Source organism: Diabrotica virgifera, chromosome 7 (assembly GCF_917563875.1).
Source record: "Diabrotica virgifera virgifera chromosome 7, PGI_DIABVI_V3a".
NCBI classification, from domain to species: Eukaryota; Metazoa; Arthropoda; class Insecta; order Coleoptera; family Chrysomelidae; genus Diabrotica; species Diabrotica virgifera.
The window spans coordinates 210,385,433-210,410,419 of NC_065449.1; the positions used below are offsets into that span (position 1 = coordinate 210,385,433).

Sequence of the window (24,987 nt, forward strand, 5' to 3'; positions counted from 1 at the left end):
CTTTCTCCGCAACTAAGGGTATCTTATCAACTGTATTGTTTTTAAAAAAAGAATGTGTGTGTACTTTGTACGCACGTAAGAAGATATTCTTCTATTATATAGGTAATTTCAACGAAGTAAATGTACTTAACAGGTTATTTGTATTTTATTTAAAAATTAAACTAACTTTCTTATCTACCACTTTCAAACATTTTTTATTAAAACAACCAAAAATAAAAAAAATATGAATCGCCCAGGATTCGAACCCGCGTCATTCCAATCTCGGAGCTAACGCCCTAGCAACTACACCAGCGAGGTCCTTCTAATTGACATGTAAGTTTCGGATATAATTACACAACACGGCGACAAATAGTGTAAATATTTTATTATTTTACTACAGAGAAACACAAATCCAAAAACACAAGAATTATAATAAATAATACATTTACTAAAAACACTAATATATTCTTTTAATGACTTATTTGCACGGATACAGATACATAAACACATATCCTGAAAGATTAGCAAGGAACTACATACTGTCTGTGTGCGCAGGCGCGCAGATTTATGTACAATTTTACCCTCAATCGAATCGCGCCTAAAGAAGAATATCTTCAACAATAAATGATGATTCCCTCATCTTCCTTAGTCTCAGCATCCGTTATGGCTTGCAAATTATAGAAGCCTCGGAGGTGTTACCAGAGAAGGTTCCCGTTGTTTTCAGTCTGGTAGGATGTAGAATGACATTTTTGGATGTTTTTTTTATGTGCTATTAGATTGAAAACTTAGTTTTTTGATAGCAGTTGCCGCTAGGGCATCTCTGCCATTTCGTTCGTTGCAATCCGTGACTGCACGCCGGGGTTTGTCCCAGTTGGGTCAGAGAGAGCAGCATATGTGCCTCCTGATGAGAGACTAATAAGTTTCTAAACCGGTAGAGGTGCTTGCTGCACTTTCTGATTGAACTGGAATAATGATGCGGCTGTAGTTTCGTGTTGCAACGAAATTGAAAATGGTTATTCATTTTTAATAAATGATAAAATAAAAATATTGACAGTTCAAAAATGTGGAAATACCAACTTCATTGGGACACATTATTGCACTATGTGTGGCCTAATTTTGGGCTGAGAAACTGAAAAATGTATTACATTTTTACAAAATTTTGGAATATGTTTAATTCGTAGAACAATTTTAACAGTTGTTTTCAATACAGATTTCAATCCTCTACAAATAGTTTCTAATGTGTTTTGATGTAAAATAATTAGGGAAGCAGGAATTCGACAGTTTAGAATTTTACATTGAGTTTTCTATGGCCCATTTTACGATTCACCACCCGGTAGAAGATGCATGAGTTGCAAACCTAAAAAATGGGGACGGTAAAAAACAAACACATAAAATTGCTTAAACATTTATTTATCCCACAGTCCAATCTCCTTCATTTTAGTTTGAAAATACTGTTTTAGGTTTTCGGCACATTGATAGTATTCCGTTTCTGGGGAATTGTAGAACTTACAGTTTGTAAAAATTCGCATCATATCTGCGATAAATAGTCGCCTTGATACATAATACTTAGCTTTCAGTCTCTCTGCCATCGTTTTTAAATCTAAAACAAATATGACAATTACAGGGTGTTTCATTAATAATTGTCCATATAGTAACTGGAGAAACCTTAGCACAAAATACGACGATTTAACCTAAAACACTTAAATAAAATGTGGTTCTTTACTGAGTTACAGGGTGTTTTATCTAAAAATTTAAAAACTATGTTTGCTCAGCATTTTAAAACTATTCGACGTATCCTTTTCATACTTGGCAGAAAGTGTAGGTACAGTACACCCTACTAAATTAAGATAAATAAACGTTTCTAGCTACTACCAGAGGCGTACGACAGGGAATAGTGACTGGTTGACCCTTTTCAAATTCTACGCCACTGACGAAATTGCTATTTTAGTGTAAATTTTTGACTTTTCAATACTTCTTATGTAAATAATATACTCTTCATTCGTAACGACAAAATGATTAGTTTTCGAGATATTTGAAATTAAAAATGAAGCGACAGAATACATTAATCAAAATAACCGTGTCGTTTCATTTTTAACTTCAAAGATCTCGAAAACTAATGACTTTATCGTTACGAATGAAGAGTATATTATTTTCATAGAAAGTATTGGAGAATCCAAAAATTTAACTAAAATAGCAATTCCGCCAGTGGCGTAGAATTTGGAAAGGGTCAACCATTCACTTTCCCCCGTCGTACGCCTCTGGTAATAGACAGAAACGTTTGTTTAACATAATTTAGTAGTTTGTACAGTACCTATACTTCCTGCCAAGTATGAAAGGGATACGTCGAATGGTTTTAAAATGCTGAGCAAAAATAGTTTTTAAATATTTAGATAAAACACCCTGTAACTCAGTAAGGAACCACATTTTATTTGCGCTGTACTTAAACTGCCGTCAAACGGTCTTGCACTATAATGCCGTTAACAGCTATGACGTCATTCGTATGATGCGTTTGACGGCATTTTCTTCGGCTGCCGTTCGCTTTCACTTGAAGTTCAGCATATATTTATACACGTGGTGAGTTAATGCACGAGTTGACGATTCTCTTATAGTTAATAAGTTTGAATTTGGAAAACTTGAATGACTTAGGTAAGTGTCATGTTATTTGAGCAAAGGTTTAATCTATTAAGAAAACTCAAAACACTGGGAACCAATGATACTGCTGTTCTACTTACACCTATAGATGTTACAGACGAAAATGACACGCAAGTTATTATTGATAGTAATGATGAAGTTGTATTTGAAAATGACACGCAAGTTATTATTGAAAGTAATGATAAAGTTGTATTTGCGCAGATTTATGTACAATTTTACCCTCAATCGAATCGCGCCTAAAGAAGAATATCTTCAACAATAAATGATGATTCCCTCATCTTCCTTAGTCTCAGCATCCGTTATGGCTTGCAAATTATAGAAGCCTCGGAGGTGTTACCAGAGAAGGTTCCCGTTGTTTTCAGTCTGGTAGGATGTAGAATGACATTTTTGGATGTTTTTTTTATGTGCTATTAGATTGAAAACTTAGTTTTTTGATAGCAGTTGCCGCTAGGGCATCTCTGCCATTTCGTTCGTTGCAATCCGTGACTGCACGCCGGGGTTTGTCCCAGTTGGGTCAGAGAGAGCAGCATATGTGCCTCCTGATGAGAGACTAATAAGTTTCTAAACCGGTAGAGGTGCTTGCTGCACTTTCTGATTGAACTGGAATAATGATGCGGCTGTAGTTTCGTGTTGCAACGAAATTGAAAATGGTTATTCATTTTTAATAAATGATAAAATAAAAATATTGACAGTTCAAAAATGTGGAAATACCAACTTCATTGGGACACATTATTGCACTATGTGTGGCCTAATTTTGGGCTGAGAAACTGAAAAATGTATTACATTTTTACAAAATTTTGGAATATGTTTAATTCGTAGAACAATTTTAACAGTTGTTTTCAATACAGATTTCAATCCTCTACAAATAGTTTCTAATGTGTTTTGATGTAAAATAATTAGGGAAGCAGGAATTCGACAGTTTAGAATTTTACATTGAGTTTTCTATGGCCCATTTTACGATTCACCACCCGGTAGAAGATGCATGAGTTGCAAACCTAAAAAATGGGGACGGTAAAAAACAAACACATAAAATTGCTTAAACATTTATTTATCCCACAGTCCAATCTCCTTCATTTTAGTTTGAAAATACTGTTTTAGGTTTTCGGCACATTGATAGTATTCCGTTTCTGGGGAATTGTAGAACTTACAGTTTGTAAAAATTCGCATCATATCTGCGATAAATAGTCGCCTTGATACATAATACTTAGCTTTCAGTCTCTCTGCCATCGTTTTTAAATCTAAAACAAATATGACAATTACAGGGTGTTTCATTAATAATTGTCCATATAGTAACTGGAGAAACCTTAGCACAAAATACGACGATTTAACCTAAAACACTTAAATAAAATGTGGTTCTTTACTGAGTTACAGGGTGTTTTATCTAAAAATTTAAAAACTATGTTTGCTCAGCATTTTAAAACTATTCGACGTATCCTTTTCATACTTGGCAGAAAGTGTAGGTACAGTACACCCTACTAAATTAAGATAAATAAACGTTTCTAGCTACTACCAGAGGCGTACGACAGGGAATAGTGACTGGTTGACCCTTTTCAAATTCTACGCCACTGACGAAATTGCTATTTTAGTGTAAATTTTTGACTTTTCAATACTTCTTATGTAAATAATATACTCTTCATTCGTAACGACAAAATGATTAGTTTTCGAGATATTTGAAATTAAAAATGAAGCGACAGAATACATTAATCAAAATAACCGTGTCGTTTCATTTTTAACTTCAAAGATCTCGAAAACTAATGACTTTATCGTTACGAATGAAGAGTATATTATTTTCATAGAAAGTATTGGAGAATCCAAAAATTTAACTAAAATAGCAATTCCGCCAGTGGCGTAGAATTTGGAAAGGGTCAACCATTCACTTTCCCCCGTCGTACGCCTCTGGTAATAGACAGAAACGTTTGTTTAACATAATTTAGTAGTTTGTACAGTACCTATACTTCCTGCCAAGTATGAAAGGGATACGTCGAATGGTTTTAAAATGCTGAGCAAAAATAGTTTTTAAATATTTAGATAAAACACCCTGTAACTCAGTAAGGAACCACATTTTATTTGCGCTGTACTTAAACTGCCGTCAAACGGTCTTGCACTATAATGCCGTTAACAGCTATGACGTCATTCGTATGATGCGTTTGACGGCATTTTCTTCGGCTGCCGTTCGCTTTCACTTGAAGTTCAGCATATATTTATACACGTGGTGAGTTAATGCACGAGTTGACGATTCTCTTATAGTTAATAAGTTTGAATTTGGAAAACTTGAATGACTTAGGTAAGTGTCATGTTATTTGAGCAAAGGTTTAATCTATTAAGAAAACTCAAAACACTGGGAACCAATGATACTGCTGTTCTACTTACACCTATAGATGTTACAGACGAAAATGACACGCAAGTTATTATTGATAGTAATGATGAAGTTGTATTTGAAAATGACACGCAAGTTATTATTGAAAGTAATGATAAAGTTGTATTTGCGCAGATTTATGTACAATTTTACCCTCAATCGAATCGCGCCTAAAGAAGAATATCTTCAACAATAAATGATGATTCCCTCATCTTCCTTAGTCTCAGCATCCGTTATGGCTTGCAAATTATAGAAGCCTCGGAGGTGTTACCAGAGAAGGTTCCCGTTGTTTTCAGTCTGGTAGGATGTAGAATGACATTTTTGGATGTTTTTTTTATGTGCTATTAGATTGAAAACTTAGTTTTTTGATAGCAGTTGCCGCTAGGGCATCTCTGCCATTTCGTTCGTTGCAATCCGTGACTGCACGCCGGGGTTTGTCCCAGTTGGGTCAGAGAGAGCAGCATATGTGCCTCCTGATGAGAGACTAATAAGTTTCTAAACCGGTAGAGGTGCTTGCTGCACTTTCTGATTGAACTGGAATAATGATGCGGCTGTAGTTTCGTGTTGCAACGAAATTGAAAATGGTTATTCATTTTTAATAAATGATAAAATAAAAATATTGACAGTTCAAAAATGTGGAAATAACAACTTCATTGGGACACATTATTGCACTATGTGTGGCCTAATTTTGGGCTGAGAAACTGAAAAATGTATTACATTTTTACAAAATTTTGGAATATGTTTAATTCGTAGAACAATTTTAACAGTTGTTTTCAATACAGATTTCAATCCTCTACAAATAGTTTCTAATGTGTTTTGATGTAAAATAATTAGGGAAGCAGGAATTCGACAGTTTAGAATTTTACATTGAGTTTTCTATGGCCCATTTTACGATTCACCACCCGGTAGAAGATGCATGAGTTGCAAACCTAAAAAATGGGGACGGTAAAAAACAAACACATAAAATTGCTTAAACATTTATTTATCCCACAGTCCAATCTCCTTCATTTTAGTTTGAAAATACTGTTTTAGGTTTTCGGCACATTGATAGTATTCCGTTTCTGGGGAATTGTAGAACTTACAGTTTGTAAAAATTCGCATCATATCTGCGATAAATAGTCGCCTTGATACATAATACTTAGCTTTCAGTCTCTCTGCCATCGTTTTTAAATCTAAAACAAATATGACAATTACAGGGTGTTTCATTAATAATTGTCCATATAGTAACTGGAGAAACCTTAGCACAAAATACGACGATTTAACCTAAAACACTTAAATAAAATGTGGTTCTTTACTGAGTTACAGGGTGTTTTATCTAAAAATTTAAAAACTATGTTTGCTCAGCATTTTAAAACTATTCGACGTATCCTTTTCATACTTGGCAGAAAGTGTAGGTACAGTACACCCTACTAAATTAAGATAAATAAACGTTTCTAGCTACTACCAGAGGCGTACGACAGGGAATAGTGACTGGTTGACCCTTTTCAAATTCTACGCCACTGACGAAATTGCTATTTTAGTGTAAATTTTTGACTTTTCAATACTTCTTATGTAAATAATATACTCTTCATTCGTAACGACAAAATGATTAGTTTTCGAGATATTTGAAATTAAAAATGAAGCGACAGAATACATTAATCAAAATAACCGTGTCGTTTCATTTTTAACTTCAAAGATCTCGAAAACTAATGACTTTATCGTTACGAATGAAGAGTATATTATTTTCATAGAAAGTATTGGAGAATCCAAAAATTTAACTAAAATAGCAATTCCGCCAGTGGCGTAGAATTTGGAAAGGGTCAACCATTCACTTTCCCCCGTCGTACGCCTCTGGTAATAGACAGAAACGTTTGTTTAACATAATTTAGTAGTTTGTACAGTACCTATACTTCCTGCCAAGTATGAAAGGGATACGTCGAATGGTTTTAAAATGCTGAGCAAAAATAGTTTTTAAATATTTAGATAAAACACCCTGTAACTCAGTAAGGAACCACATTTTATTTGCGCTGTACTTAAACTGCCGTCAAACGGTCTTGCACTATAATGCCGTTAACAGCTATGACGTCATTCGTATGATGCGTTCAGCATATATTTATACACGTGGTGAGTTAATGCACGAGTTGACGATTCTCTTATAGTTAATAAGTTTGAATTTGGAAAACTTGAATGACTTAGGTAAGTGTCATGTTATTTGAGCAAAGGTTTAATCTATTAAGAAAACTCAAAACACTGGGAACCAATGATACTGCTGTTCTACTTACACCTATAGATGTTACAGACGAAAATGACACGCAAGTTATTATTGGTAGTAATGATGAAGTTGTATTTGAAAATGACACGCAAGTTATTATTGAAAGTAATGATAAAGTTGTATTTGAAAATGACACGCAAGTTATTATTGAAAGTAATGATGAAGTTGTATTTGAAAGTGAAAATAAGCTGTGTGGTCAGGTGGTTCGTCAAGAGATAAGTAGGGTAGATAACGTGGAGGGGAATATACAAGAGAAAATGAACTTCCTATTACTCACCAAACTCTTCAAGTGAACGATGTTGCTTTATCGACAATTAAAATGCCAGTGGCAGAAAACAAACGAGAACGCCCAAAAGGACAAGGCCTAACAGCAATAGGACTACCAAAGAAAAAGAAAAGGAACCCCAAAACATTTCCAAATAAATCCAGGGTTCCATTCCAAAGAAAGGATTAAATTTCTATAATAATTTTTTTTTCTTAGTTGACAACAGGTTTTACAATAAATAAAGACTAATTTAATTATGTATTTATCATTACCCATAATTAAAATACGTTTTAATACCTCAATTTCTTTTCTTTTTCGTTTATAAGAAAATCTTCTAATTAAGTATTTTCTATGGGAAATAAGCCACAATTTTACTAAAAAATGAATTTATTAACGTTTCGAAGCCCAAATCGGGTTTCGTTGTCAAAATACAAAATATTATTAAAATAAACAAAAATGTTGTTGCGAAGTAAAAAAATTCTTCTAATAATTTATTTAATCTGACTCATTTATATTGGCAATTCAGACGTATATTATACATTTTAAAGTAGAAGACTTTAAAATGATATCGCCAATATATATATGACCAAATACTTACGATGTCGGGATAGTATCACGAGGTTTTTTCCTGGTTTTCCCTCGTGATTTACTATGGAATCTCTAACGCGAGAATTTTACTGTCATCGTTGCATTTGGTTGTCTTTTTAAAGACAGATCACATGCTATGATTTTTTTGTGATGGATATTCTTGAGTTAGGATTGATTTCATGTAATCGAATGAACTATCTTTTAGTAAAGTCGTCCCAGGAACGCAACTCATAAATATTGGCGATATCATTTTAAAGTCTTCTACTTTAAAATGTATAATATACGTCTGAATTACCAATATAAATGAGTCAGATTAAATAAATTATTAGAAGAATTTTTTTACTTAGCAACAACATTTTTGTTTATTTTAATAATATTTTGTATTTTGACAACGAAACCCGATTTGAGCTTCGAAACGTTAATAAATTCATTTTTTTAGTAAAATTGTGGCTTATTTCCCATAGAAAATACTTAAATATAAAAATGCCACAAGGAAATAGCTTCAGAACAAAATCTTCTAATATTAATAAATTCTTTATCAGAAATTGATACTAAGATGGCCAGCCTCCAAGCGAACGGCAGCCGAAGAAAATGCCGTCAAACGCATCATAAGAATGACGCCATAGCTGTTAACGGCATTATAGTGCACGACCGTTTGACGGCAGTTTAAGTACAGCGTTTTATTTGGGTAAGTGCTTTAGGTTAAATCTTCGTATTTTGTGCTAAGGTTTCTCCAGTTACTATATGGACAATTATTAATGAAACACCCTGTATACAGGATATATTTATTCCTCAAACAGTAAATGGAGGAATGTCTGACGATAGATAAAAGTTTCACAATAAATAATATTTTAAAGCTGGTCTTACCCATGGGATATTTAATATGGTCATAATAATCAGTCACAGCATGTCTATCTACGGGATGTCTAAATGGCCACGAATCTTCATGAATACGCACCTAAAAATTTAATAAAGTAGCACAAAGAATAAAATTTATAATAAATATAAATAGTACATTTAGACATAAATAATACATTTAGTAAGAGAGGTTTAGGACGTAAAAAGATGGCATAGCAATCCACAGCTATTAAATGCTTCGCAATACTGTTAAAAATAGAATAATTGAATCCTGTCTATCTAACATCTTACCTGACAAGACAATGTACTAGGCCTGGATCCCGCGCACCAAAAAAAGTTGATTAATAGCTAACTGAAAATTTGTTAATAGCTTAACGGTGTCTAGTCGGACAAACTTTGATGTACGGGAACATTGGAACACGGGAAGTTTTAATTGTGGAACAGGTTTAAAAATTTGGAACGTCAGATTACGAAAACGTCCCATGTATTTTGTCGGACAAAACATCCAATTGATTTGTTACCCTTTCATTAAATTCTCATGCAAAAATCAGAGTGCTATTACTAACCAACATGATTCCTGTCATTTAACATATTCTTCGTGTTCCATTCATTAAAATGCCCAGTTGGTGATAAACACCAGTCTGATTTTTGCATGAGAGTTTAATAAAATGGTAACAAATCAATTGGAAGTTCAGGCCGACAAAATACATGGAACATTTTCGTAGTCTGACGTTCCAAATTTTTAACCTGTTCCACAACTAAAACTTCCCCTGTTCCAGTGTTCCCGTACATCAAAGTTTGTCTGACTAGACACTGTCCAGCTATTAACAAATTTTCAGCTTGCTATTGATCAACTTTTTTTTGGTACGCGGGATCCAGGTCTATACGGTGGACGCCTACACAGGAACGCACGTCACCTTAGGAAGAAGAAGAAGAAGAACATTTATATAACAGAATAAGAAACCATGAAAAGGTTTTGACACAGACACAGGCTGTACCAATGTACAGTGTGATAAATTTTGTACCCGTTAGACACGTCGTTACTTTGCTAAGACACAATATATTAGCACTATACAGTGATGAGTGCGCTAATAACCGGCAAAATAATCGAAAGAGTGACTGCCACTGTGAGAGGAGAATTTTATACAATTCTCCTGTGACAGTTTGACTCCGATACGTCTAAAGGTGTGAAACTATCAATATAATGTAAATTTATAGGTTTCTATTCATAATTTTACACCTCTACAAGTTTCATCTCTTTTTATATTTCACAACGTATTATTTTTTCCGTTATTTTGCCGGTTATTAGCGCACTCATCATTGTACTACAAACATAGAAACAAAACGTTTTCGCTCTGTAACAACAGCATCATCAGTGTTACAAGAACATGGTGAGCCACCCAAAAATACAAAGGTTGAAACCTTCTAAAAGATTAAAAGTCTCATATAAATATAAACATCGTAAAATCCAAAGGATGGATAAAATTCCGATGGATGTGGCTTTAGGGCAACATATGACTCCCACACGTGGTAAGTGGGTTAATTAATTAGGTCATTATCTTATAAGAGGTGACAGGCAACTGACACCTTATAACATAATGACCTAATTAATTAACCCACTTACCACGTGTGGGAGTCATATGTTGCCCTAAAGCCACATCCATAGGAATTTTATCCATCCTTTGGATTTTACGATGTTTATATTTATATGAGACTTTTAATCTTTTAGAAGGTTTCAACCTTTGTATTTTTGGGTGGCTCACCATGTTCTTGTAACACTGATGATGCTCTTGTTACAGAGCGAAAACGTTTTATTTCTATGTTTGTAGCGCTATAGGGGCTTTTTAAACTAATATACCTTTTACCAGGACAAAAATTTTTTATTAAATTTTACATGTAATTAACGGTATACAGGAAATTCTTCCTTGTGGATTTTTACACAAAAAATAAATCTTATGAAATATTTTCTAATAAACTTAAAAAGTAATTATTAAAGAAAAAATTGTTTTTATTTTATTTAATGCAAAAAAATATTTTTTGAATTGTTATTATACAGTGTGACAAAAAATATACCTACCTGATACCGATTTTTACTCTGTAATGAAACTGATACTCAGCTGAAATGATACACTACAGAAATTCCACTAGAAATAAACATTAAAAAGACAAAAAAACTGTAGCACAAGGGGAAATAGAAGTCAAATTAGATAAAGGTGGATTAAATAATAGTATCCTGGAGTGAAATCAATTACAGAGGGAAGAAAGGAAGTAAAAGTTTAAATAGATATAATAGGGAACTTGCATATTTTTTTATTACATAATAATGTTCAGTTTTGTATAAAAATAAGATTTCCAAAATTTCACGCTTCAAAAACTCATATTAACTTAGAAGTACAAATTTAAAGTCTTCTGTATTTTAAAATAGTTCAAACGACCCGTGACGTCACATAGTTTAACTCTTAGACAAGGAAAGAGAGAGGACGAGTAATCTTATGACCAAAAGTGAAGCCAAACCGACACCAGAGATTTTGATCATCGACGTATCTTTGGGGTATTGTTATGCATTGAGTATTTAAAATAAAAACATGAAATGTATTTAAAATGAAGAATTTGTGTACGGTAAATGTTTTATTAAGTTGCTCATATTACGTACATATGTTTCAATACATACATATGTTTTTATTACGAATTTTAGATGATGATTTACTTTATTTTTTATGAAATTTTAACCTTCAACGAACACCCACCACTGGCAACCCATTGTTATTTTTGACGTGACCGCCATGTTTCTGGTGACAAACAAACCAAAAACTGGCTTCACTTTTGGAACGTGTGTTTTAAATGAGTGTTACCCGTCCTCTCTTTTTTCCTTGTCTAAGGTTTAACTATATGGTTCCGTTTATGGTTATATTTAGGTATATTCTTCTGCTTCTTCTTTAGTTTATTGGCCTCCACCTACTTGGGTATTTGGCCAGCTCGTCGTCGGGGAATAAAGAAAAAATATTTATATTCTAATGACATTTATCGTATGTCATTGTAATAATATATACCAGTTTGTTGAGATTGGAGTTTGATACAGTTTTGGAAGGAAATGAAAAAAGGTTTACTATGGAAAATAAAACCATTTTGTAAAAGTACAAATTTTCTATGAATAGGTCAAATGATCAAAAACACTTGTAACGTCACATAACTGCATTTTCTACTGACGTTTATAATGTCTAATTTAAAATTATATACAATTTTGTTTACTTTGTTGGTTCAGAATGTAAGCATATAGCCCGATGACGTCACGACGCGTTTTGGGCGGGCTGGTATAATTTGAATTTTTGATCGTCTTTAGGGGCCAAACGGAACACAAAAACAACTTTTTTTTTATCTTTGATACATGTTTTAAATTATGTTCTGTTGTGATTTATAACATTTTTTTCGAATTTAAAATTTTATGCAAGTTCCCTATTCCGATTGTTTCTTATTCTATGTTTATACTTACTGCAGTCAATACGCTTTTCAAAAGACCTAATAAAATGTCTGCATCTTGAGATTCCTCCAATAGCTGTCCTCTAGTAGTTCGAGCTGCCGGTTTCCACCCAGTCTCTTCTATTCCCGGGATTGATTCGATTGGTATACTTCTAACACCTACAACATAGTGTATTCTTTATAAGGAGTGTTTGCTTCAGTTAGTCGATGTTTTGTAATGAAGCCCTGTTCTGAAATTGTGTCATTATCTAGCTCAGTTAACATTGTTTTTGATAATGTATGTCGCAGTAAGTCCGGAAGAAATAATACCTAGGTCTATAAACTCGCAGAATAATGTAATTATTTACTTGGCTTATTGCTAAGAAATGGAAAAATCTGAATTTGAGCGACTTATTTAACCTTCGGATGACCAAGGGGGGTAAATTTGGACCCCAGCGTATGTTTTTCTTTAATAAATTTAAAGGTATTTTCAATTTTTAACTCATTATTTTTTTATTTGACTTTAATATCATTCTAGATATCCTCATAAAATTGAAATAAAAAAAAATTCCATATATTTTACGAATTAAAAATATATTCTGAAGTTGATGTTTAGTAAAATGGGTCTAGGACATTTCGCCGTCGCCGTTTCGCCGTCGCCATTTCGCCGTTTCGCCGTCGAGCCATTTCGCCGTCGCCATTTCGCCGTCGAGCCATTTCGCCGTCGCCATTTCGTTGTTAGCATTCGTACTTATAATTTCGGGATGATCATTATTTGTATATAAGTTTTGAATGGTTTTCGAACGATTATATACTATCACTTTTGCAGAATGAAGTTTTTTATTTTTGATATAGTAAAAACAATTGAAATTGAAATCCCTTTTCTCAATATTGTTTATTTCCGTGAATCTGATAATAGTCATATTTATCTATTTAATGATGTATTCTATTTATACTCTTGTTTATTGTGCTTAATTTCCTAAAAATAATAGGTTAAACTTAAAATTACAAACAATAGGTCACTATTAAAGGTTGACAGGTACATCAGGTACCGTTAACAGATTATTATCTACTGAATGATGTATTCTAATTATACTCTTATTTATATAGAATATCTTAGAGGACTTGCCCATAATTATGAAATGTAACTTTTTAAATATTTTTAATATTTTATTTTATAGACGAAAACAATGTATAGTTAAATACGAAAATATAACTTGGTTTTTTTAGCAACACTAGTTGACATTTAGTATAAAAAAAGTTAGTATGTTATCTATCACGTTCTTGCTACATTTAGTATAAAAAAAGTTAGTATGTTATCAAGTTCTTGTAAACTTAACCAATGCCGGGTTGGCGACGGCGAACTGGCTCGACGGCGAAACGGCCGACGGCGAAGTGGCTCGACGGCGAAAAGGCGACGGCGAAAAGGCGACGGCGAAATGGCGACGGCGAAACGGCGACGGCGAAACGTCCCAGTCCGTAGTAAAATACCGTCTATTATGTGGAATTCCAAGTAGTTTTACACTCCGCGTTATCAAAATCTATTTTTAGAATGTGGTGCCTATTATGTACGACTCATGACATTCCTGTCTGCTACAGTTAGTTATTATTATTATTTCCTGGCGTATATTATTATAGTTTCTTAGTATTTTGTGTACATATAAAATATGACCTGCAAATATCTTACTGAGGCTGAGTTACAGGAAATTGTTACTGCTAGCGATTTTTATGATGATATAGAAGATGAAATAGTATCAGAAAACGAGGATGTATTGTTAGATGAAGATTTAAATGCTGAAAACATTCATTCCAGGTCATTTTTGACCTGGGGTCATTTTTTACCCCCGTTGATCATCCATGTAACAAAAAAAGTTGGTCATCGGAAGGTTAAACTGTTTTTTTATGTAAATATCCATTTCACTATAAAACCAAAATTATTATTTCAAATGTTACAAAAATTAAAAAAGGACTGAAAAACTTTGAAAGCTACATTGTAATTGTTTCTATTTAAACAAATTACCTTTTTCTTTATTTTGAAAAGTTTTTTTAAGATGGTTTTTTAGAAGAATTACCTTATTATGTAATTATTTGTAAGTAAATAGTAAACAAATGTACATGTTTACGAACTATATTGTTTTGCCTCAAACTAGCAAAATTGGAGACGAAAAATTCTTTTACCTATCACGTACAATAGTATGAGAATTATTAATAACCGGTTGACCTACAAAATGGATAATTACCAATGGACAGTTTGAACAGGTTGGTTTCCGCAAAGGATTTGGACATCAGACCATCTGCTGACAATGAGAACATTGATAGAGAAGGCAAATGAATACCAACTACCCGTATCACTTGCCTTCGTAGACTATGAAAAGGCGTTTGATAGGATCGAGATTTGTGCCATAAGAACAAGTTGTTAAAAATAAATTGTAGAATAGATTCGAGATATAGGTAACTAATACATAATATGTATATTATGAAAATGCAACTATGATAGTACAACTAGATTAAAATAAAAATCCCATCTCCATTAAGAGAGGAGTGAGACAAGGAGACGTAATATCGCCAAAGCTTTTCAACCTAGCCCTAGAAGACGTCTTCAAAACTACAAATTGGTCAACCAATGACATAAACGTTAATGGCAACAAGTTAAACCACCTCAAGTCTGTCCGGTGGTTTTGTATTCGTACACATGACTGAGTTTCATCCATTGTGGCTTTAATGAGTCTAATTAGCTTGTGTGATATTGCCAATTCTGCCAATATATAGTATAGTTTGTTCCTTTTGACTGAGTCGTATGCCTGTTTGAAGTCTACAAACACGTTGTAAACATCAATATCGTGTTCCCATGATAAATTTTGCCACCAGTAAAAACATGGTTATAAGTTCCACATGCTTCCCACATAAAGACATACATACAATGACATGGATTTCACCAGATGGAACCACAACAAATCAAATTGACCATGTGCTGAGAGACAAAAGGGCAGCCAATAGTATCTCCGATGTGAGAACACGACGAGGAGCATGCTGTGTGTGGATCAGACCTACTTTTACTACAAACCAAATTTAGATGCAGAGTTAACAGGTAAAGAAACGAAAGACAACAAAAGACAAACAAACTGGACCTGGAAAAACTGAAGATCCAGGAATGTAAAGAGAAGTTCGAACAAGAAGTCGCAAATGAGTTAAGGACGCTAGAACTGCACTCCATAGAGGGCAAATGGAGTAATATCAAAACAGCAGTACTGACAGCAGCAGCGTCCACCCTGGGGAACAAGAAAAAGGAGAGAAGAGGAGCATGGTTTGATAACGAGTGCAGACAAGCAATAGAGGAAAGAAATGAAGCACACAAAATGTACATAACAAGAAGAACACGGAAAAGACGAACATTATTTGAAGTCGCAAGACGGAAAGCAGACAAGATATGTAGAAAGAAAAAGAGAGCCCATGAAAATAGACAAATAGAAAAAATGGAAGAAAATTTCAAAAACAACGAAATTAGAGGGGCATACGAATACCTAAAAAAGATAAGAAGTGGGTATAAACCTCAAACAAGTCTATGTAAAGATGAAAGTGGGCAAATAATCAGTGGCCAACAGAAAGTCACAGAAACCTGGAAGGATTATTTCCAGACACTACTTGGAACTCAAGTAGACATGGAAGATGAAATGGGTATGATCTACGTAGAAGAGAATGGAGTAGAAGCTCCAACCATAGAGGAAGTTCTCGAAGCCATTAAGGCCCAGAAAAACAATAAAGCTCCGGGAGTTGACGAAATACCGGCAGAACTGTATAAGGTAGGTGGCGACCACCTAACAAGTCACATCCACGTGCTCATCAAAGACATATGGCAAGAAGAGAAAATACCCGACGACTGGAAGAAAAGTATAGTATGCCCGATCTATAAAAAAGGAGACAAACTCCAGTGCAAAAACTACCGTGAAATCTCTCTACTATGTACACCATATAAAATCCTCACGTATATTACAGGGTGTTTCATTGGGAAACGGAAATACTTTAATAGTGAATAGAGGTCACCGAGCCGGTTCTAGATATAGTACATTTTTTGCCCTACCGACTTTCATAACCGAGTTACAGGGTGTTTTATCGATTTTGCCCATTTCTTTCCTAAGCCATAACTTTAGAACCACCCAGTATATTTTTTTGATATTTGGTACACATATGTCTCATTCAAAACCCAAACGACCGACATACTAACCATAAGAAAAATCCAGGTCCGGATTAACAAAAAATTATAAAGTAATTGTGACCTTAAAACAACACCCTGTATATTGAAATTTTGAAAATCTGTTTGCATATTTGAAAAAGCGCAAAAAAGTAAGTTTAATGCTTCGCTTCAATTTTTCGGCCAGACAATTTTATGACTTTCATTCTGAAATTATATTGAATTTTTTAAGAACTTTGACATTAAAAAGCAGATATTATTAACTTTTAGTTATAAATTATTAAACTTAATGAAAAATACTCATTTTAAAAATAATCAATACTTATTTACCACATTGGAACGACCCAATTACTAATGACAAGAAAAATCCAGGTCCGGATTAAGAAAAAAATATAAAGTAATTGTGACCTTGAAACAACACCCTGTATATTGAAATTTTGAAAATTTGTTTGTGTATTTTAAAAGAGCCTAAAAAACTGCGTTAAAAGGTGCATGCCAAATTTTTGCGCATATAATTTAATTACGGCAATTTTGAAATCATATTGATTAATTCTGTCAAGATCACACGAAGCTACCAGAAAAATGAAGAACTATCCCAATTTACTTAGAAAATCGATTCGAAATATTTTAAAACGAGCAAGGAAATGCATCGAACAAAATGGCGGACATTTTGAGCAACTGTTATAGTTCAAATATTTTTAATTGATGTTAAATTTTTGAATTGTAACGAATTATTGTTTTATTGGATATAGCAGTTTTATTAATTCTTTACTAAATCATTAAAATATCCCAATTCTCGCAATTCTAATTTTTAATGATGTGCTTATAGCTACAAATCCAGAGAATATATGAAGCCATCGTAGTAAATAAGTATTAAGTATTTTTAAAATAAGTATTGATTCATTAACATTAAATTATTATCAAAAGTTAACAATACCTGGTTTTTAATCTCAGAGTTCTTTAAAATTTTAATATAATTTCAAATTGATGTAATTAAATCAACGGCGAAAAAATTAAAATAAGCCTCTAATCACAGTTTTTCATGCTCTTTTAAAATGCGCAGACAAATTTTTAAAATTTCAATATACAGGGTGTTGGTTCAAAGTCACTTTGTATTTTTTTCTTAATCCGGACCTGGATTTTTCTTGTCATTAGTAATTGGGTCGTTCCAATGTGGTAAATAAGTATTGATTATTTTTAAAATGAGTATTTATTCATTAACTTTAATAATTTATAACTTAAAGTTAATAATATCTGCTTTTTAATGTCAAAGTTCTTAAAAAATTCAATATAATTTCAAAATTAAAGTCATAAAATTGTCTGGATGAAAAATTGAAGCAAACCATTAAACTTACTTTTTTGTGCTCTTTTCAAATATGCAAACAGATTTTCAAAATTTCAATATACAGAGTGTTGTTTTAAGGTCACAATTACTTTATAATTTTTTGTTAATCCGGACCTGGATTTTTCTTATGGTTAGTATGTCGGTCGTTTGGGTTTTGAATGAGACATGTGTGTACCAAATATCAAAAAAATATACAGGGTGGTTCTAAAGTTATGGCTTAGGAAAAAAATGGGCAAAATCGATAAAACACCCGGTAACTCGGTTGTGAAAGTCGGTAGGGCAAACAATGTATTATATCTAGAACCAGCTCGGTGGCCTCTATTCACCATTAAAGTATTTCCGTTTCCCAATGAAACACCCTGAACCAGCGGCTCCAACCACTAGCAGAAAATATTATTGGAGAGTATCAGACGGGCTTCTGACCGGGAAGATCGACGCTGGATCAAATATTTACAGTCAAACAGATCTTGAGCAAATCGCAGGCCACACTGCTAGACAAAAAGACCAACGTTGGAACGCAACAATACAACATTAGAGACCTTACCAAAGTAAACGACCGAGAGGAAGACCACAGATGAGATGGGTTGATGATATTAAAAGAGGAGCCGGAACAAACTGGAAATATGTTGCTCAGGATAGAGACCGATGGAAGGAGTTGGGAGAAGCGTATGTCCAAACATGGACGATATAAAGCTAAGAAGAAGAAGTACAATAATATAGTTTTTAATTAACTAATTAATTATATGCGTATCACTAAATTTCTAATTACACCAACCTTCTTTGAAGAATGTCACTCCGGAATAAATTTTCGAAACCGTTTTTTGCTGTTGATAAATCAATTGCTGCACAAATTTCTTTTGTTTTTGTACCATACTCGTAAACTCAGTATAGACTATCTTTGGATTCAGTTCGCAATGCATAAGCGTGGCTCCTTCATAGTCTTTAATGTACCCTTGATAAGCTGCCCTGTTCATTTTGATATCTTTAGAAAAACCTTGCCTTTCGAAGTAACCTAAAACAGAGAATAAGAGAAATTGTAATAGAGAAATAGAGCCAATAGGGAATTGTAGCCCAAATATATTTTTTTATGTGAATTTTATGGCCTTGACCGAGCCAATTAGCCAGGCATTTGTTATTTTAAAAACAAACAAATTTGTTTTTCAATCAGAGGAATTTTTTCTGTATTTCTAACTCTAAATACATAACAAACTAACATATTACAATTATTATCTAAATAATACACCGTTTTGGTTGTAAATATTTTTTTTGTACATACTTATTTTTTTTGTATTTTTTTATATCTTTAATTTGTTTTTTTTTAATTGTTTTTTTACTGCGCTAAGACATAAACCCGATTCAACATCTCGGAGGTTTACATCTTCTTAGTTTTTTCTCTTTTTTTTTTGCTTTTTCTTTTCTCTTTTTTTTGCTTTTTCTTTTCTTTTTTCAATTATAATATACAATAATTACTTAAATCTACAGGGTTTAAAAAAAATAACAACAAAACAAACATGTTTGTTTTGTTTTAACAAACATGCCTGCTTTGTTTTAACAAAATTAATTAAATACAGGGTAAATTTTATTGCTACAATCTATATTTACAGTTTTACACATATCGTTTTATACATATTTATAACTTACCAATGGCATTTTGATCGGCAAACGTCAAAAAATGAAGAATACCTTTGGATATGTGATAATCTTTTAAATGGTTCATCAGATGAGTTCCATAACCCTTTATCTGTTCCCTCGACGTTACAGCGCAAAATACAATTTCAGTAAAACCTTGCGTTTGGAACGGTCGAAAACAAATTCCTCCGATTGGGCGATCTTCTTTTACCAAAGCTATCGTACGATGCTTGCTAGAATTAAGAATGACTGAACTTCAGTAACAACTTAACTGATTTTAAAAAAAGAAATTAATTGATATCACCAATGGTGTAGTGTAACGGAAGAAAGTAAGTAAGCAATAAAATCTGTACATCTGATAATGGCATCATCATCATCTGTCAACCTCTTGTATCCACTATTTGACATAGTAGACCAGGACGGATCTGTTTTGAGGTGGATGTGAGAGGTGGCATTCGGATTTTTGCAGATAAAGTTAGGTGACAACTTCAATAATTATAATTGACTTATGCTCCTTCTCATATATGCCCGGAACATTAATAAAAAATTTAAATATTTAAAAATTTCGAAAAATATCGATTTTTTTTCTACTTTCATTGCATATAATTTTAAAACGATTCATTTTGGAACAAAGTCGTAGGGAAAGAAAATAAAAATAATTGAATTTTGTTTAATATACGATTGGTTTAAAATGTCTTAAATTATTACCCTTTCTTCAAAATAGCAATAAATAGAAAATAAGGGGGCAAAAAAGACAGTTTTTATTCAATGTTTTTCAACCACTTTGGTTGCACTTAGAACCTTCATAATTGACTTAAAAAATTCTTACAGCATGCTTAAACCGTCCAACAAATTTCATTAAAATCGACCTAATAGATTTTGCATAATAATTTTGCAATCTAAATTTTTTTAAAAAAAGTTCAAATTTTTTAAAAACTTTCTGAACAAAAAGTAGACCATTTAGAAGATTGCTAATTTTTTTACATATAAAGAGGTTCTCTACCTATCTAATACACTTTACAGAATTAAAATCGGATTATTTAAGCGGCCTCAGCACTGTTTTAAAGTTATAAACAATATTTTGGCTTATAAACAAATACAGTGAGGACGTTTGAGTTGGAATAAATTCATTTTCTTGAGAATGGGAGACAAATCCCGAAACAGATCGACTTTTATTTTTAAATTATAATTTTTTGGCATAAATATCATACTAGTGACGTCATCCATCTGGGTGTGATGACGTAATCTAAATATTGGAACTAATTTAATTCAAACCCTGTATAAATAGTTACGTTAATGTTTATATTAGTGAATACAAAATTGAATAGCCTTTCGATTGAGCTATCACACGGCACCTATTCTCATTTAAAAAAAATCATCGATGATTACGTCATCACGCCCAGATGAATGACTTCACTAGTATGATATATATACCAAAAAATTAGAATTTAAAAATAAAAATCTACCTTTTTCGGGATTTATCTCCAGAGACGCCTATTCTCGAGAAAATGAATTTATGCCAACTCAAACGTTCTCACTGTATTTGTTTATAAGCCAAAAAATTGTTTATAACTTTAAAACAGTGTTGAGGCCGCGTAAATAATCCGATTTTAATTCTGTAAAGTGTATTAGATAGGTAGAGAACTTCTTTATACAGGGTGAGTCATGAGGAACTGTACATACTCCTACCTCGTATAGAGGCTCCTATGGGGAATAACAAATGACCATTAAAAAGTGTCTGCTCCCATTGTTTAATAATATACAGGGCGACAGAAATTTGTATTCGTCATAATTTTTGAATGGTCACATCGATGTGTCTCTTATTTTGGCCAATCGTTACACTATTACCACCTAATCAACTAATTTATTCAAACTAGAAAAAAATCAGGTCCGGCTTTAAAAAAATTAGTTCGTTTGGGTCTTAGAAAAAATTTCACCCTGTATACGCTTTTTGAAAACTCTAATACGAATTTTACAAATTAGACAAATAGGCAATTCAAATGACATATTTATTTTTTTCCGCACACGATTACTTAATTTTTTATAAAAAAATCAAATTTTGCTTTGAATTAAAAGTTTGGTAAAGTGAACCATAGATTTAAAAAAAATAACTTTTATTACAAAAATTAATTTTTTTTGCACAAATAAGTAATTTATGTTACCATCCAATCAACTGATTTATTCAAACTAGAGAAAAATCAGGTCCGGATTTAAAAAATTAGTTCGTTTTGGTCTTAGAAAAAATTTCACCCTGTATACGCTTTTTGAAAACTCTAATATGAATTTTACAAATAAGACAAATAGGCAATTAAAATGGCATATTTATTTTTTTCCCCACACGATTACTTAATTTTTTATTAAAAAATCAAATTTGTCAAAATCGGAATTTTAACCTAAAAATGAAAAAAAAAATGAACTCACGGTTTAGTCCTGTCGCCAGGGGGGGTACAACGGCCTTCTTAATTCAGATGGACTTACCCAAGTTTTTTTTATGTATTTTGACCCGTAGAACACGAATTTTTTGGGTAACAGTTGATCCGGATGTCGATAAGATTGTTATAAACAAAGAAGTTGAGGAATTACATAACAGCGATTTCTCGCAAAACAAAACATTTTTTTGTATTTTTTGGGTCATTCTAACCAAAAAATGTTCCTACAAGTTTTTTCGTAGGATGCATAGTTTTCGAGATAAACGCGGTTGAACTTTCAAAAAATGGAAAAATTGCAATTTTTGAACCCGAATAACGTTTGAATAAAAAATAAAATAGCAATTCTGCTTACCGCCTTTAAAAGTTTAAGTCAAATTATATCTGTTTTGAATATTTGCATTGCTACAAATTTATTTTTTGATTGTTAAAAAAAGCTATAAACACATACTGTTTCCCGTGCCTAATACATGCGTTTTAATGCATGCTACTTACAAATAGCCCCGCTTGCACTTTTACCTCCTCTACGTACTCGTTCGATTTTAAATGAGAAATCATTGAAACATCACTCAAGCACTAGGTGTTTATAGCTTTGTTTTAACAATAAAATAATATATTTTTGGCCATACAAATAATTAAAACCGATATAATTTGACTTGAACTTTCAAATGCGGTAAGCAGAATTGCTATTTTATTTTTTAATCAAAAGTTTTTCGGGTTCAAAAATTCCAATTTTTCGATTTTTTGAAAGTTCAACCGCGTTTATCTCGAAAACTATGCATCCTACGAAAAAATTTTTAGGAACATTTTTTGGTTAAAATGGCCCAAAAAATACAAAAAAATGTTTTGTTTTGCGAGAAATCGCTGTTATGTGATTCCTCAACTTCTTGGTTTATAACAATCTTATCGACATCCGGATCAACTGTTACCCAAAAAATTCGTGTTCTACAGGTCAAAATACATAAAAAAAACTTGGGTAAGTCCATCTGAATACAGGAGGCCGTTGTACCCCCCCTGGCGACAGGACTAGTTTAACTCGCTACAACTCTGTTCCATTTTAATATTTTTTTTCTGAAATTTTTACAGCACATACCTCTTACCATTGTGAAGACTCTGAAAATTGTTGTAGACTTTCAGTCTTCTTCTTGTAAAAGTTGCAAACTTGTAAATCGCAAAAATTAGGTGGAAACATTTAAAATTTAATAATTTGATCACGTCTATGTTAAACTATAGAGTCCAAAAGAAGTGTTATGGGAAGTTTTAGATCTAGACGTGTTATAGAAAAAAAAATGGTAAAACTTTTAATTTTAAGAAAAACGTTGTTTTTGTAAATTAATTTTTGTAAAAAAAGTTAATTTTTTTAAATCTATGCAAAAACTTTGCCAAACTTTTTATGCATAGTCAAATTTGATATTTTAATAAAAAAATAAGTAATCGTGTGGGGAAAAAATAAATACGCCATTTTAATTGCCTATTTGTCTTATTTGTAAAATTCATATTGGAGTTTTCAAAAAACTCTAAAAAAGGTGAAATTTTTTCTAAGACCCAAACAAACTAATTTTTTAAATCCGGGCCTGATTTTTTTCTAGTTTGAATAAATCAGTTGATTGGGTGATAACATAAATTAAATATTTGTTCAAAAAAAATTCATTTTTGTAATAAAAGTTATTTTTTTTTTCAAATCTATGGTTCACTTTACCAAACTTTTAATTATTCATAGTCAAATTTGATATTTTTTTTATAAAAAATTAAGTAATCGTGTGGGGAAAAAAATAAATATGCCATTTTAATTGCCTATTTGTCTAATTTGTAAAAATCATATTAGAGTTTTCAAAAAGCGTATACAGGGTGAAATTTTTTCTAAGACCAAAACGAACTTATTTTTTAAATCCGGGCCTGATTTTTTTCTTGTTTGAATAAATCAGTTGATTGGGTGGTAACATAAATTAAATATTTGTTCAAAAAAAAAATAATTTTGGTAATAAAAGTTAATTTTGTTAAATATATGGTTCACTTTACCAAACTTTTAATTCATAATCAAAATTGATTTTTTTATAAAAAATTAAGCAATCGTGTGCGGAAAAAAATAAATATGTTATTTTAATTGCCTATTTGTCTAATTTGTAAAATTCATATTAGAGTTTTCAAAAAGCTTATACAGGGTGAAATTTTTTTTAAGACCCAAACGAACCAATTTTTTTAAAGCCGGACCTGATTTTTTTCTAGTTTGAATAAATCAGTTGATTAGGTGACAATAGTGTAACGATTGACCAAAATAAGAGACACATCGATCTGACCGTTCAAAAATTATGACGAATACAAATTTCTGTCAAAATGCGAAACTCGCCCTGTATATTATTAAACAATGAGAGCAGACACTTTTTAATGGTCATTTGTTATTCCCCATAGGGGCCTCTATACGAGGTAGGAGTATGTACAGTTCCTCATGACTCACCCTGTATGTAAAAAAATTAGCAAACTTCTAAATGGTCTACTTTTTCTTCAGAAAGTTTTTAAAAAATTTGAACTTAAAAAAATAGATTGTAAAATGATTCTGCAAAATCTATCAGGTCGATTTTAATGAAATTTAAGCGAATTTTTTAAGCGAATTACGAAAGTTCTAAGTGCAACCAAAGTGGTTGAAAAACATTGAATAAAAACAGGCTTATTTTGCCCCCTTATTTTGTATTTATTGCTATTTTGCAGAAAGGGTAATAATTTAAGACATTTTTAACCAGTCGTTTATCATACAAAATTCAATTATCTTTATTTTATTTCGCTACGACTTTGTTCCAAAATGAATCTAACTAGTTACCTAACTTTATCTGCAAAAATCCGAATGCCACCTCGAACATCAAAAAATAGACCTTTTTTCACATATCCGCCCTGGTCTATAGGTCTCCTACATCCCCTTCCACTGTTCTCCATCCTGAGCTTTCTGCATCCAATTTCCTGCTATTTTTTCTCGAGACGTCCATCCTATCGGTGGTTTA

The 24,987-nt window shown here is 32.4% G+C and overlaps 1 protein-coding gene across 3 annotated transcripts in view; it reads right to left on the bottom strand.

Moving 5' to 3' along the window:
- Positions 1-1,372: 1,372 nt before the first annotated feature.
- Positions 1,373-24,987, bottom strand: part of LOC114340609 (histone acetyltransferase KAT2A) — a 48,205-nt gene continuing 24,590 nt past the window's right edge. Inside the window, exons 9-13 of one of the 3 annotated variants that reach the window (XM_028291386.2) lie at positions 19,581-19,801; positions 18,715-18,951; positions 12,440-12,585; positions 8,959-9,049; positions 1,373-1,579 (exon numbers count right to left, since the gene is read on the bottom strand). In XM_028291386.2, coding sequence (XP_028147187.1) covers positions 1,386-1,579; positions 8,959-9,049; positions 12,440-12,585; positions 18,715-18,951; positions 19,581-19,801 — 889 coding nt within the window. In that variant the 3' untranslated portion in view covers positions 1,373-1,385. Of the gene's footprint in view, positions 1,580-3,662; positions 3,870-5,952; positions 6,160-8,958; positions 9,050-12,439; positions 12,586-18,714; positions 18,952-19,580; positions 19,802-24,987 lie in introns of those variants that run through there. The other 2 variants (XM_050655883.1, XM_050655882.1) reach the window with 2 other exon arrangements.